At 31.3% G+C, this 16708-nt stretch overlaps 1 protein-coding gene across 2 annotated transcripts in view; it reads right to left on the bottom strand.

Moving 5' to 3' along the window:
• LOC126808381 (filamin-A) overlaps window positions 1-16708 on the bottom strand; it is a 79622-nt gene that overhangs the window by 45015 nt on the left and 17899 nt on the right. Inside the window, exons 4-15 of one of the 2 annotated variants that reach the window (XM_050533054.2) lie at window positions 14562-14775; window positions 13735-13843; window positions 12362-12549; window positions 10683-11078; window positions 6408-6560; window positions 5681-5939; window positions 5104-5241; window positions 4566-4739; window positions 3176-3322; window positions 1400-1483; window positions 875-1015; window positions 178-345 (exon numbers count right to left, since the gene is read on the bottom strand). In XM_050533054.2, coding sequence (XP_050389011.1) covers window positions 178-345; window positions 875-1015; window positions 1400-1483; window positions 3176-3322; window positions 4566-4739; window positions 5104-5241; window positions 5681-5939; window positions 6408-6560; window positions 10683-11078; window positions 12362-12549; window positions 13735-13843; window positions 14562-14775 — 2171 coding nt within the window. The remainder of the gene's footprint in view (window positions 1-177; window positions 346-874; window positions 1016-1399; window positions 1484-3175; window positions 3323-4565; window positions 4740-5103; window positions 5242-5680; window positions 5940-6407; window positions 6561-10682; window positions 11079-12361; window positions 12550-13734; window positions 13844-14561; window positions 14776-16708) is intronic. The other variant, XM_050533053.2, reaches the window with a different exon arrangement.

Here is a 16708-nt window from a genome sequence, read left to right as displayed (position 1 = left end):
GAATTCCATTCTAAACCATCAATAAAGTATTGTCAATTGTAAGTTACCTGTTCGTCACAGGAAAAAAAGCATTTAGGTTTGATCTAGTTTAATGAGAAATTAAAAAAATAAATTTCGGCCTTTGAGTTGGTTGTTTAAGAAACTAAACTAAAGAAATCTTCCTACATGTAAACTAACCTTCCACGGGGGTATTATTAAAAGTCATCTCTACATAATGCTCTATAGGTGCTTCTGGTATAAACGATGCCACAAATTGATGACCTCCCTTATTTTCTACACTACACGCTACTCGTCCTTCATTTACCCGTATTTCAATGTTTCCTGAACCAGCCAGGGATGCATCAACTATAAACAAAATAGACATTTATAAATATTTGAATGAAATATAGAACTAACTTTTCCCACTTATCACTGGGAGGTTCACATTGGGATTAAACTTTTGACACTTTGTGGACAATTAATTTTTTTCCTGTTTTCATTAAGTTGTTGTTTCATTAAGCTGTTGTAAAACATGTAACTTAAGCTCTTTGTATTGTTTCTCTTAAAGGCAATCTCCAACTTTTCAGCTCAGGTGTGCTATTACCTTGTTTTAACTTGCATATTACCTCCCTTGAGAAGTTCTTGCTCAGTAGCATTTATAATGTTACAGATTTTATATCATGATCATGCTGCATTAATCAATTCTACCTTGCATTATTCCAACACTACCAAATTTCATAAGAGTAAACCAGAGTAAAGGATCAGGAAGAGGATTGATATGCACAGTCTGGGGATCCAGCTAGACGGGCAGAGATGTGTACCTCTCCCTATGATTTTAGCATCGTATTGTTCTCTTGATGTTATCAAAGACCCCCCAAAAAAATATAAAACTTACTATCAAATAATACAAGATTTCCTGGTAATACTCGTTTCGGCATATTTCTAACAACAAGTTTACCTAAATCGTAAACTTTACATGTAAAAGGTGATCCCCGTAATGGCTGATCATAAAAAAATACTGTTATCTTGTGATCTCCTGAAACATTAGAGATAAAGTTATTTATGATAAATCTTCAGTTAATTAGAAATAGATACATATATTGAATTGGTAATAATAGTTACATTTTCTTTAGTTGTGAAATTGTCACTGCTTATTTGAATCTGACTTAACCCTTCAGATTTACTTATTAGTCTTAAACTAACAAATAAAAAAGAAATGAAATGAAATGAGGTTTAACATCCTACTGTTCTGCTCCGACTGGGCTAATGAAGACGGCCATACACCATGCAGTGTGCTATGAGGGAAATTTGACCGGACAGTGACAAAATAAAAGCTAGGAGTCATATCATTTGACTTCATGTCACATGATAAGTGGACACTTGACTAAACCAAATCATTCAGTTCATTAAAAGAAATTACCTGCTTCTTCAGGAAAATATTCTATTCGATAATATTCATCTGTTTCTCGTATTATTTTGGTGGCTAATTTCCGACCACTTGGTGCTATTTAAAATATTTCATATCTCTAATCAAAAAATTCGCAATAAATGGATTTTCTATATTATTCGATTCATTTACAAAGATGTGAAACAAATTAGAACAAATTCAAAAATGCTACACATTTAACTAAAATTTTCATGCCAACATCTGCAGTAACAAATAGGGTTAAGTTTTTAATTATCTTGCACCATTAAAAACATTTAACTTAATAAAAACAAAACAAATTACAAAATAACAAAAACCCTTTAAATTCCATAATTCAGTCACCAAAATTAAATCTTTTAACATATTATACAATCAATATTTTGATTTGAAATTCAATTACGGAAAGCACAGTTTTCATTTTAATAAAAAAATAAATTCACATTGTCTTAGGTTTTGAATAAAGTTATTGAACTGTTTTGATGGGTACAAATAAAGATTTGTATAGAGAATCAGTTTGGAAAAAAGGAATTAAGCCACACAATAATGTAAGAGAATCTATATATCAAAAAGAACATTATATTGTAGCATAAATATTTATCTTAATTTGTGAACACTCGTTTTTCTGTACTTCAGTAACTGGGCTTCCATCAAAATTTAAACCATTCAAAGTATACTTACCATTTTAAGTTTAAACTTTAAACAGTTAAGAGATATATTCCTTGCTTTTAGGCGGTAAGAAACGGTTAATATAGTTTGAAAGGACGGAGGGAAGTGGTAGGTCTGCATGCCAACGCCAAAAATAACAAAAATTCTATTTTTAAAAACTGAAGCGTTCTATTCCTTCATAAAGTCAGCACCGCTTCATTTAACATTCCTTTCAACCGCTTAAACCTGAGTCCCTTTTTTCTTTACCTATCCATTAAAACATTTCTATAAATGTCTTTATATACTGGAAGTAAATCTTACAAAACAAGTGATTTGTTTAATCTGAGATTTTGCAGATATATATATATATTTAAGCAAAAAGACCCACTGTAATTCATTTCTTGAGTTACTTCCATGCTAATGATATAATTTCTTTTCATTTTGAGATATAGAAAATCATTCAAACTTTATACCACCATACTTATACATAACATACAATTATTTTATTCATAATATTTATTCTATTAACCATTAAGGCATTAGTATAATGTATATATTTTTGTTCATCATAAAATTAAACATTCCACTTAATAAAAAAAATTTAAGCCATGCTGACTACATGTAAACATTCAAACACCAAACTACATGACATACAAAACAAACTGATGACATATACAACACAAGAATGTTAATGGGTGCAATTGGTTAATAGCAGGAGAACATGCAGATTAGTTAAATATTCGAGAGAAAAGGTTATATAGACATCAATAATTTAAAACTTTCAGACAGATTAACTGTAAAATAAGACCGATCTATAACTCTTTTGTCTTAATTTGGTGAAAAGTTTATGATTGATGTTGACATGTATGACCTGAGACACCATTCAAAATGTCACCAAGAAAGTTCATAAGTTGATAGATCAATCCGAAATAACAGTTATCATGCCAGTATCATTAAGTGATACAAAGGATTATATAATTAAGGCAATATAATGATGATTATTCATAAAATATAATTTAGAATATTTCAAAGATATATACAGAAAATTGTCATTTAAAATTTAGATCTAATCATTGCTTTATGAGATTTTAAAGACGTTTCTTACACAATTAAAATTGTACTCACATATAACATCTACATTAATGTTTCCACCACCAGCTCCTCGGGTTTGAACGTTGAATACAGCCGGTCGGTTTACTGGTACCAGACTCAATCCATCACCAGTAACTGTTACCATACTGGAATCAACAATTTCTAAAGTGTAGGGTGAACCTGTAGAAAGAATAATTGAAATTAAAATAAACAAAACATTAACTTATATTTGATAGAAAACTCAAACAGATTTCAATTTTACAAACAGGATAATCAGTCAAGGTATGAAACAAGGTAATAGCATCAGACATCAATCATTTTTACATGTCAAAAATCGCGATGTACACATATATTTCTTTATTTAAACTATAACATAATCATAAACACAAATAAAAGTATCTTTTTTTTTTACGTCTTGCATTTAATGTAATTTTTATGTTGTTATGTCAACTACACATGGTTTTTTTCAGCACATTTAATAATACAGTTTGAATATATTTTGGAAGGACCTATCAAGTGCAAGAGAGTTATAATGACATTTTGGAGATAAATAGCTAATAAATTGACATTGTCATAAAGAACCCAAAACAAAATGCCCTAATAACTGAATTCAAATTAAAATCCCATTTTCGAATACTTATATACATGTAGGCTACATATAAGTATATTAATCATTATTCAAAAGATAGAAATTGTTAATAAAAATAAAATATTATACAATACAGAATTTTAGGTTGTCACTATTTATCTCCTACTTAAGCTGATTAAGAATTAAGCAAAGAAATTGTTATTTAAATTTTTGGCACTTCAACAATTTGTACACTTCTACTGAGAAAACAGAGTGTGAAGAAATATATATTTTGTGCATAATAATTGGAAGAAAAAAGCTAGAAGTTACTCATTTATTACAAAAGATTGTAAATATATATACATGTATATAAGTAGATCTAAAACTACAAAATATATATTTGTAATACCAGCAAGTTTTGCCTTATAAATTTTCTTGGTAAATATTTGACAAAAATCAAAAGGTGAAGGTGTACTTACTTTAAAAATATGAAAGTTATAAAAAATACTGACATAATAAACATCTTAGCAAAAAATGGGATTTATTTTAGAGCTTTATATGCATCTTAAAAAAAAAAATAATTTGGCAAATTCAGCTTTATGAAAGCTTAGAAAATTATGGTTTTCATAAGCTTTTTGCTTTAAGCACTATGGAATTTCTATATAAATATCAGCAAGCATATGCAGTGGGTAGTTTTCAATTGGAAAGCACCAACACATAGGGATGGATAAAGGGTGTGGGGGAAAATTGTCATTCAACTGCATTTCATTTAAATAGCAATTTAGGGGTAAATAATTTAGCCTAAGTCCACACACTAGATTATTATTTTCCTATATGTTCTCTGTAGTCACTCACCTCTGACCTCTTCACCAGCAAATCTAACATTAACTTTGTAAGCTCCAGCACCTTGTGGGGTGAAGTTGATCTTGTGTAGACCATTAGATTCTAGTGTTGTATAACATGGAATATTCTGTCCCTGATAATTGACAGTCACATCTAAATCCCCATCACCAGCCTGTGATGTATCAGCTAAAACATACAAATGATTTACATAATTTGAAATATAGTGTTTCAATCAAATCAGAATGGTTTTATCGGAATGGTCATTTGCTGGTATGATAGATTTCTTATTTTAGCAAGATGGTCACTTGCTGGGATGATAGATTTCATATTTTAGCAAGATGGTCTCTTATTAGGATTGGGTTCATTTGATGAGATCTCAATTGCATGATGTGGTTTTTGATCCAAACCAGATGATTAAGCTGAAACAAGATTTGCAGAGAGTTTGGGTTCTTAGTTATTTCACCGAATGACATCTTTGGAGATTCCCCTATCACAGATACAGTTTGTTTAAATAATATACTGATCTATGTACTATGTATCCATGACTTACCATTGAAAGCCAGAGCTTTTCCAACAGCACCACCTTCTAATCCATAAACTTTAACAGCATTAGGATCATATACTTTAACTGTATAGGGGCTACCACCTACATCAACATCATCATATCTTACTGACATCTGCCAATCACCTAAAGAATAAGGACAAATGGTTAATTTCATGAATGACCCAGGATAGAAATGTGAATGAGATCATAGACAGAGATCATTTTACATTAGTTTAGTTCATGGAATGTGTACGTTTTTATTGAACAGAATATTGTTTAAATTGATGCTTTAAGGTGTTTGATCACAAAAGAAAAACAGACAATGTACTGCTGCACAATAATCTGCTTCATAATACAACAATTCTTGACTACAGCACTGGGACCTCAATATAATGCATGGTGGGGGATCTAAAATGTTCCCGATTATATTATAGTAAAACCCATATGTGGGTGTTGTCAGTAATAATGCTGAGAGTACAGTATATGATTGTAGCATAACATAAGACATTTTCTTAAGTCATGTATTCAACCTGTGATGAACTGGAGGATTTATATTTTCATGCAAGTTTCTTAGCATTCTTACCAACTTCTGTTGGATTAAAACTTCCAGAATGAACACCACCCCTATCAGTGACCGTTAAACTTTGTAAATGGCCACTGGGTGATCTAGCCTCAATTCGTACATTCCCTTTTCCAGCTCTTGATGTGTCTACTTTCATTTCTGTGGTTTGACCAATGGGACATTTTTCTACTGGATGACAGTATACTTGTGAACGATCTGATGAAACCTGGAAACTAACTGGACAGCCTGAAACTGCTTCTCCTTCAACATACACATTCAACTAAAATAAAAACAATTTATTCATTTAGAGATTTTCAAATAGACATAAAGAGACATTTGTTTATCTGTGGTTTCAAGCTGGACAATTATTATTATAATGAATCCATATTAATTGTCATAAGGACACTGACAGTGAATTGTCTTGGTGGAATACTGCCACATATTGCATTGTCATGGTCTGGCGAAGAACTGCCATGGAGGAGAAGGTTAGAAGATTTAAAGCTGAAATTTCCTTGGTGCAATTGACCTGAATATAAATCTTCATGAGTCACATTGCCCAATTCTAAATTTTTATTGTGCAAATTTTGTGAAGGTGAAATAAATTTTATGGAAAGGACTAGGTAATGAAAATTTTCATTGTGAAGATATAATCTGACAGTTAAGATTGTCTAATAGTGAATATACATTGTGGACATGGTGATTTATGGTATTTGAGTCCTTCTATTGACCTGAGGTAAATATAACCAACCTTATGCATGCCAGTTTCTGAAGGAGTAAAAGAACAGGTAGCCGTTTTGCCAGACCAATTCATTCTAACTGGTGGAATAGAATCAGGACCAATAACTTCAGCTCTTACATCATGTGGTAAAACATCTGAGTCGACAGATACTTGGAATGTTTTCTGAAGAATACAATACAAATTTACTTATTTGAAGCTGTATAAATTATCATTATATTCACAGAATGACAATTTAATCAAAATAAAACTACTTTCCTGCACTGTTATAATTTTTTATGCATCAGATAATAGCACCCATGTAAAATGTGTCATAATTAAATATGTTCCAAACAAAATCAAAAGCAAATAAAAAAAATATAGGCCTATAAATGGAGCTATGAGTTTATTTTAAAACCGTTAAACTGTTTAGTGTTAGTTTTAAAAAGATTCACTTCCAGACATTCACAAAAAATGTTTTTATTTACAGTTGTAATTACATATAAATCTCCCTTGAGTTGTTTTTAAACCAAAAAGGCTTTTTTCAAAAGAGAAAAATAATCTGTTGGACATTGTTGTTATATAAAAACAAAAGTTCAATTTTTTAAAAAAATGAGTTTTTCTTTGATGTGTACACAAAGGAATTGGAAATAGTCACATGATGAATTTCATACATGTATGTGATATTTAAGGCAGACGTGATAATTGTTTAAGTAAGAATGACTATGGGAGTAACTCCCACTTGGACAGTAAAGGCGTTGATTATCACATGTGTGTTAAATCTCAATTAGAAAACATATAAATTTTACTGAATCTAGCCTTGATTTAATCAACATTTTAATTATTTTAACAAATACATAACAATCTAAAATAATTAATAAAATATAAATAGTAAAATTAAAACACTAAAAATTATGTCTAATTTGTCATCTAATTTTTCTAATATCTACATTTTTTGAAAAAATCTATTGAACTAAAAACATCACACATTCATATTACACTTGATGTCTAAACTACATAAAATTAAGCAAAATAAAAACACAACATTTTCTACACCCAATTTCTTTTTAGGCAATAAAATACAATTAATACAAAACCCCTTTTTCGTGATGTGTTTTAACTTTTAACGTTGGAAATACTGGTAATTAATCTTGTAAATAATGTATACTGGTGATGAAGATGAATTTCATGGACTGATGAACACTTGACAAATGTCATGTGACTTGGAAAAAAATTTTAAAATACAAAAATCTGACTTTTATGACTTCTCTTTAAGAAGACAAAGTAAAAGAATATATTTTTTGTAGGCATGCATCTAAAAGAGACAACAAAAAGACATTTGTCTTTTAAAAATCAACTATTTAAACATTGGACATAAAGTTTACTAGTACATAATGTTAAACTGCGAGACACATATAAGCGCTCTTATTCTTAATGCTGTGAGACACATATTTTTTGTACTGTGAGACACATAATAAGCACACATACTCTTAATACTATGAGACACATGATAAGCTATACACGCTTAATACTGTGAGACATATAAATAAGATCACAGTCTTAATACTGTAAGACACAACACACATTCTTAATACTGTGAGACACATAATAAGAGAGAGAGAGGCTTTAATGTCCACTTGACACAAACTAGGTCATTTTGGGACTAACATATGGGTCAATTTTCAATAATTTGATAGCGTGTAGGGGTCTTTAGTAGTGGGAGAAAACACGAGGACCAGGAGAAAACCCATGAGGTTGGACAAACAACCCTACTCCTTGTCACGTACAAACGGAGAATCGAAACCATGCCACTTTACTCAGTTAGTGTAACTTGCTACAAATATGACAGAGTATGCATTTATGTCTTTGGTCCAATAGGAAACAGGATAATTTATGCAAAAAATGGTTAGTTTTCTAAATTACTACATATAGCTAGAAACACATAGGCGTAGGAGCTCAAAGTAATTCAGGGGGCATAAGAGAAAATTGCCCGAAATCAATACCGTTTTTTCGGGCATACATATCATAAGAGAGCTTCGGGCATATTTTCGGGCATGCAGTGGACAAGAAAAAGACGAGAAAATACTTTTCGGGCAGTGCGGATCTCATAGAAATAAGTTAGTTATATTTTTTCTCTAAACGTTAATAGAAAATAAAGGTCGTCAAATTTTTCATTGCCCGAAAATAAATTTTTTGGGGGGTAAATCACCCCCGGCTCCTACGCCTATGTACAAACATATTTAATAAATAAATTACTATATAGCTACTAACGAACAGATAAATAGGAAAATTCTTCAATACATACATGTGATGATACCATTCACATGTTTGTTGTTAAAAACTTAATAAAAATCAACAACATGTTGGATTTTATTCCATTAAACCAACAATATGCATGCAAGTTCAACATCCATACACAAATACACATCTATTTGGTAACAATATAACAGGGGAAACAGATTGATTATTGATATCAAGATCAGTACAGAATATGTTCTCATTGTAAAAATATCAACAAGGAAACATTGATCAACAAAACAACAGATTCTGTAATTTGATCTGTGTGTTTTGTGCATTGTGTTCAAATGAATATAATCAATAGTTTTTCACTGACATGCTGATGATCTGTAGACAGGTACTCAATTCACACTTAAAGAGACATATCATCCCACCCACGAAGAGCAGGGGTTGGTAAGCCATAGTGGTCTTGAGTGTCGGGCTTCGAGTTCTTACTGGCCGTCACATGTGTCTTGGTTTCAGTGCCTGTTGTGAGCATATGTGGCATGGAGATAAGAGGCTCCTTCTCAACCTCGTGGGTTTACTCCGGTTTCCCGGTTTCCTCCCATAGCAAAAACCCTTGTGCATGTGCTGCATATATACTAAAATAAGACCACTTGTCTGTGAAAAACAACAACAGCCATGAACAGACTTAATGTGGTCTGCATAATTTCAAATTCAAACTATCTTTCGTTCATCTAATTACCATATCAAAAATGGAAGCACTGACTAAATCAGAGTTACAAATCATGATGACTATGCAAATTTGACCAAATTTTTTACAAAAACCTACATTTATTGTGATTTGAATACCTCTGATGTTATCTTCTATTTAAATAACATCAAATTGAAAATTATTGTTCAGTCGATTATAGAGATTTAAAAATACTAAATTAATTCCTCTTTAATCTCAAAAAAAGAAAGTCGGAAGTAGATTAATTTTAATATAGTCATCATAATAAAATTGTAATAAAAGCTGTCAAAATTGGATTGAGAAGAGGTTACAATGCTCAAGATTAATCTCACAAAAATATTACAGTTTAAAAAATACCAAAGATAAGTTCAAAGATAAAATATCTGAACTTACTTTCAGAAGATCTACTTGCTTCCAATAATAATACATGTTAAAATATTAAACTTTTTCGTATCCAAAGAAAAACACCTTTCCTGTCCATCCTATTCTATACTTTTACTCTATTATAGGGCCTACTTTACTATATAGACAATGTTATTTCAGATCATCTGTCAAAGACTCCACATTGCAGACATTTTTTATTAACATTATCCATAGTAGTCATTGTATTTACATTGATCCTGTGAAATATTAAACCAAGGGTTCATATATACATGAAGGAGGGCATGTCTAGGGTCATCATGAAAAATAATTGAAAATGGTATCATTTAACTGTTTAATATCCACTCAATTAACTCAGTGTGTGCCAAGTTCTGTGGGTTGATTATCTTATTATTTTTTGATGTTGAATATAGTTTTGTATATTTGAGAGGGTAAGCAACAGTAATGGTGGGATTAAGTATGCAATTCAAACGATAAAATGTGCAAGAATAGTCCAAATAGTTTGTTTAAAAGTTTCAGTATGAGTGTACGAGTATGATCCTTAAAAGATTAGCTTACCAGGGTTAAGTAATTATAAATCATTTAAGGAATCCCCTGTTCAATATACGAGTGACTTCATCATCATGAAAATATGTAGATGTGGTTATACAGTGCTCCATATGCCTCTGGTGAATGGTGTTAGACACACAACTATTCAGTTTTTGATGTAATTTTTTTGTACAACTATTAGCAAATTTCTATATTCTAAATCACTTTAAAATAATTAATAAGCTTTCAACATAGCAAGAGTCATGATCAGTTAATGCCTACATCATTCTACAAGTGTTAGTCCGCTTCAACTTCTATCTTTACCTCCTTTCTACTAAATCAAACAGCTACCATTCTAGTGTATTATTCTATTAGATTAATTATCAAATTTAATGTCTGCAACAAAGACTAAAACATTAAAAATTTACAGTTTCTTGATATAAGCATCCATCTTGGTCAAAATCCAGAATTGGAGCTTGCTTCTCACGGCTCACAGTTTCAACCCTTTTTACATCTTCTTTAATGACATAATCTTGTAAATTAAATGCAGAATTTGCAGGTCTTATGACGTCTTCTTCTATGGCAACCGTCTCTGATTGGTCACCATTTTGTACATGACTGCTCATGTACTGTAGCTCTTCCTCTTTGACCTCTCTGACATCTGTCTTAGAAGCAGATGACATTGTGAAAGGCTGAGAACCGTTCCAATCCTGTTGTTGTATCATTGAGGTTGTTGATACAGGTATGGCATCAACATCATCACCACAGTTTGAGGATTCTACAACTTCTGTTTGAGACTCCTCAATAATTACTATAGAAGGGGACTGAAATTCAAGGCATGCAAAAATCTTGACGATTTAGATTATAATCAAATAAAAAAATAGACTAAAACAGCATGCCATAACATTAACAAAACACTCAAAAATAGTAATATAATATTATTAGCTAATAAGTACATATAACATTGCATGCTAATTATGGAGTAAAAATGTCTTCCTGACAAATAGGTTGCTTAAATTCACATACATTTGATTGGGATATAAACAATCTGTATGTCCGACGCAATCCTGCAAATTTATGAATTGCAATTTAAGATTCCTTTGATCGTTATTTTTTGCTTAATATATAACCATTGAAAAGGTCTCTGCACGTTAGGTCAAATAGTAATTTTAATGTTCTAAATATATGTTACATAAAAACCTAAAACACCAATGAAAGGAAAAGCCATTAAATATATATATATATATTAGACTAGGAGCAAACAAACAATTCATAATGATCCCACCATTTACCCTGGAATCTTTTATATCAATTTGTAACTATCTTAAAGCGAGAATTTCATATTATTTCTATGTCTTTTGCTTAATAGGTTGTCAACTCACTATTATATGATCATAGGTATCATTCTCACACTTAAAATCATTCACCCCTGGAAATAATAACACAATTACCTCCCTTGTTTTTCTGTTCACCCCAATGGAATAGCTATCTTCAAACATTTGAATTTGAAGTTGAAAATGATATTTTTGCCAATTTCTCAACTGGCAATAGTGAATTATAGGATTAATAGGATTATTCTTTAACAAGGTAGGACTGTTTATAGATACCATCTATTTAAAGGCTTTATTTTAATACATTTTAAAAATATAACTTAAAAATATGAAATAATCGCTTCAATTTGTTATACAGTCCAAAAATAAAATGGTGAATATAATGTAAGTGTTTTTGGGACTAATATATAATGAATCTGTATTGTATTTGTACAGTCTTTGTTTTTTGTCTTCTATGGATGAATTAATTCCCTTCACATAGTGTTTTCATTAATCTTGTTCCTTGCAAATTATCTAAAGCCTGTGTCACTACAGACCTGGGACTGTGCCCACAGTGGATAATCACCGTCTGCTCCTGGATCCATTGACTTGATTGGATAGTTCTCCTATGACGTACAATGTTCATAATTTTGTCTTGTCCATGTGTTTGTCTTGTTAATTGTTATTAAAATTTAATGTTGATGTCCTCCTGCACTTACTATTATCAGAGGCAGAAAACTGGAGAACGCGGATATCTCAAGAAATATAGTCAAAAAAATTAATAACCATATGCTTACCTCTTGTCCAACATGAATGTTCTGAAAGTCCCCATTTATTGTTGCTTTATCTGCTACCACCCTACGAGGAGTCAAGCGTGTGAAATAAGCAGCATATGCCATTATTCCAAGATGTTCCACATCAGGGTCAGACATTTCTTTGGCAGACAAAATTGGTTCAATTCCAAGCTTTCTAGCACTATCCATTCCTGTGTAGAGAAATCAAGAACTAGCATCGATGGGACTAACAAAATCATTTTGAAGTATTTATTGGTGTTCAATAATTTTTATATTCTAAAGAGTTTAACGATGAAAATGATTATATAAATATTAAATTTTAAAGAAATAACTTAAAAGAAAACCATATTCAGGGGTACAGTAATTACTTTATTCTAAAATCAATAATATATATTGTTTTGTCATGTTTCATAGAGTGTTATATCCCTTCGTTTAAGAATAAATTTGTCTATTTCAAGGGTACGCACCATTATGCATTTTCAAAATGATATTTGCTCTATAAAATACTTAATTTTGTCTACTACTAATGTATATTTTTATTCATGCTTATCCATGCTAACAGTTAATTCAGATGTACCGATACCTTTAAGACAATGAAAACGGTTCTAAGAAAGATTTCAAAAGAGCAAGAACTGTATCCATTTACAAGAATGTTAATAAGATAATTGAAACAATAAATTGAAATGTATTAGTTATTTCACAAAAAATGTTGTGACCATGCAGAGGAGAGTCTTAATTAAAATACAGCTGTTGAAGAAGTACTTTAAATTTTCGATAGAAAGATTTTAAGCTTATAAAGCAGAATCTCAGAAACCAGATTTCTGCTTTGAATGACAGATTTTATTTCCATTCTCATAAGAAAATAGTCTCTAAAGATATATGTGTCCTTCAAATGCACCCAAGTAATATATCTACATGTACGTCCTTTCCCCCACCCTTTTAAAGATTATAATTTTCTGATCTAAGAAGGTAATACAGTCTGTTCACATGCTTTGAACAAACTCTTATTATTTACTTATCAGAATTTAACTTTTTTTTATCATTTTTACCTGCTAAAATGTATAAAGATTCACTAGTGTAATTTTATCATCAAAACATAAATATTCAGGACACACAAAATCAAAGACAATTAACATTTCAAGCATTCACAAATAGACAATTTCTGACACAAGAACAAACTCCCCAATGTCTTTAACTTTTATCAATAAATAATGGTAGAAAAAATAAATCAAAATGTAGCATCATATATTTACACCTTTTTCACAAAAATAAAATAGAATTAAATTAAAAATAAAATAAAATAAAATAAAATAAAATACCAACAAGATGCTCAAGGTGTATTCAAAGGCAAGAAACCTAACAATATACATCAATACCTCTTTGTAAATTTTCCACATTATTTGATGTCATATTTGGCCAGCCTCCAGGCTCTACTCCGAGAGATTTGGTCAGGTTACATAATAATATACCATCATGCCAATCAGTCTAGAAATAAAGTGGGTAAATTGAGATATTATCAGTTTTATATTTATTATAGGTTATTATAGACCTACAAAATTACTAGTAAACTTTATTACTGGGTATTAAACACAGCTGTACTCAACAGACCTATGTTAGGGCTCTTACGTACACGTACAATACTGAAAATCTAGCCTACTATAGAAATATGGCAATAATAGTTATTAAAAAGAAATTGTTATACATCTGAAGAAGTGAGGGGTCATTTTGAAGTTACAGAGTTGATTCCCTTGCTCTTCAAAACTTGCTATTGAAGAGTTAATTCATCATTGGATTTGTGGGGCCATGGTGATTTAGAGATTAACCAGGAGATCCGAGAACGTTTCTCAGGATTTTTCAACTTGTCAGTGGTGTGTGATGGAGGGGCTGTGTAACTAAAGGAACCCTTGGCAGTTGGATTTGACAAAGAGTAGGCTAAATAACCTCATTACACACTGCATGATGTACAAGTGTATGTTTGTCTTCATTAACATAGTTGGTGCAGAAAAGTAGGACGTTAAACCCCACTTCATTTCATTGGACTTGTTCATTTACCCCTATTAAATGGCTTGGAGATAAGGCTGCAAGTGGATGTATTTTGTACATCTAGTTCTGTGGACTTGAAGATTTGAATAGTATTATATACCGTGTAATCTTTATTTCCTTTGAAAGAAAATATGAATAGAACAAATGTTTGTATACTTACAGTAAAGTTGTTTATGGTGCCATGTTTTAAGAGAGCTCGGACATTTCTTAATGTAGCATGATAACCAGGAGAATCAACAGTCATATAGTATGATAGATAGGTCATACCCGATAAATCATCTAAATGTGGACTAGAGAAATCTTCTGGTCGTACAATCATTGGGATATTAAATTCATTTTTAGCTAATGTCATAGCTCTCGAACAATTATCTAATCTGTAAAATAAGAAAAACAAGAAACTTATAATTAAATATGACTTAATTAAACAAATTTGATTTGATGATGAAGATAGCTTGAAAGAATTATATTCAATAATTTGTAAGTCACTGTTTAGTCCATTCGAATTACTGACATAATTACATTTAATTTAGTCCTCAAATGCAGATTATCATGTATCTTGATTGTAAAGCACAGCCCACTATTTTTAGGTCCTGGGTTTGATTTTCCGGCATTTTTTTATTATTTTTTATTATAGGTTGTGCTGTGGACACGTTTGTCGTTTGTGTGCACGTAAAAGAACCCTAGAGTAGGCTGTTTTAGCCTCTGTTAAGACAAAATTTCTCTCAAAGCATACTGCATTGCATATATGTCCATCTTTATTACCGGTAGTAGGCCTATACCGATGGAACAGAAAGTATGAATAAAACATAAGCTCTGGTTCACAACAATGAACGTCTAAGTGTAGAGTGGGCATATGATTCTCAATAGCTTTATAAGGAAGCCCGTGTAAATTTTAACATGTTTTAAAGTTACATTTTTATATACGAGAAATCTTTTATGTTTTTACCCAATATGTTATTACTCCTGTAAATAATCTTAATTAAATCAACCGGGCCATAATATTATGTATAATGTATTGGATTTTAAATTTGTAATAAACAACAACAAATTTAGTTGACAACGTGGTTTGGTGTCTGGAAAGGGATGTTGGGGTTGACAATGTGGAGCAAAGACTAACAGTGACAGAATATTGGACATACACATTTCTGTATGCGTAGTGATTCATATATGTATCACTTGCATTGCAACACATCAATAAAGTAATCATACCATTTGCCTGAATGTATTTTGGCCTACAGCTGTTATACAATGTTATAAAGACTTAGATGGCAGCATGGCATACAAAATCCATCAATGAATATTCAAACTATACTTGTTCAAATAGAAAGGAGAATTTTACAGCATTTCTGACATATTGCTCAATGACAGTTAACAAGCAGATTCTCCAGATCTGAAGGTGCATTTATCCTACATGTAATTTGATTATGTCACTTGTACTGTTTTTGAATACTCAACCTTCTACAAGTGATATAATAATCAAATAGGGGATTTGTATATAGAGACAATAATTGTCTATTCTGTCTACAGTCTACATATTATTTATACATTGATACAGGTGGTATATTGTATGTATATTGTATTATAATAATACTTGTAGGAGCTGTCAAAGAGAACAATTAAACTATGGTATGTGTCCATGCATGAGTAACTGGCTGGGAAGTGGACCTTAAATTCTTTATCCCTCGAAAGCTGTAAAACGGTTGAACAGTTCAAGGAAATATGGTCAAATATTTAAACAGTGACATTCATGCATCATAATATGCCTTTAGCAACATTTTCCTGTAAATTTTACAGGTTTGAATTTCATAACACATAAAGGGATATTGTCAGATATTATTGCAGTGTCCTGTATAGCGATAGAATTTGCCATGGAGACACAGGCTGACATTGTGAACGATCAAATAATTTAAGAAAAGCAATTTATCAACTTCAAACTGTGAGCACTATTTTTTTCTTGTCATAGATAATTTTATAATTTTGAATAGATCTGCAGGGGACCATCTAACATAAATACAACTGCTAACTATCAAAGAAATTTCTTTCAATATAATCAAGATTGTAAGAAAGAAATATTTGGCGACTTTGCAACCCAGAGCAACTAGTTGCAGTCAGTTGCAAGAGTGCTTATGTCGATCATATCAGCAACTGAGGACAACTGGGAGCAACTGAATTCGGAGGGCTTATGTCGACACGGAACTGATAGCGATCACACTGCACACGTGACTGTTATTTTATTTATCATGTGATCAACAAAATGGCAGATCACCTAGAAGAAGCAACCCAAAGGCATGGTCGGTCTTGCTACAA

Source organism: Patella vulgata, chromosome 1 (assembly GCF_932274485.2).
Source record: "Patella vulgata chromosome 1, xgPatVulg1.2, whole genome shotgun sequence".
Lineage (NCBI taxonomy): Eukaryota > Metazoa > Mollusca > Gastropoda > Patellidae > Patella > Patella vulgata.
Note: the sequence above shows the minus strand (reverse complement) of the source record. Positions and strands in the feature narration are given on the sequence as shown.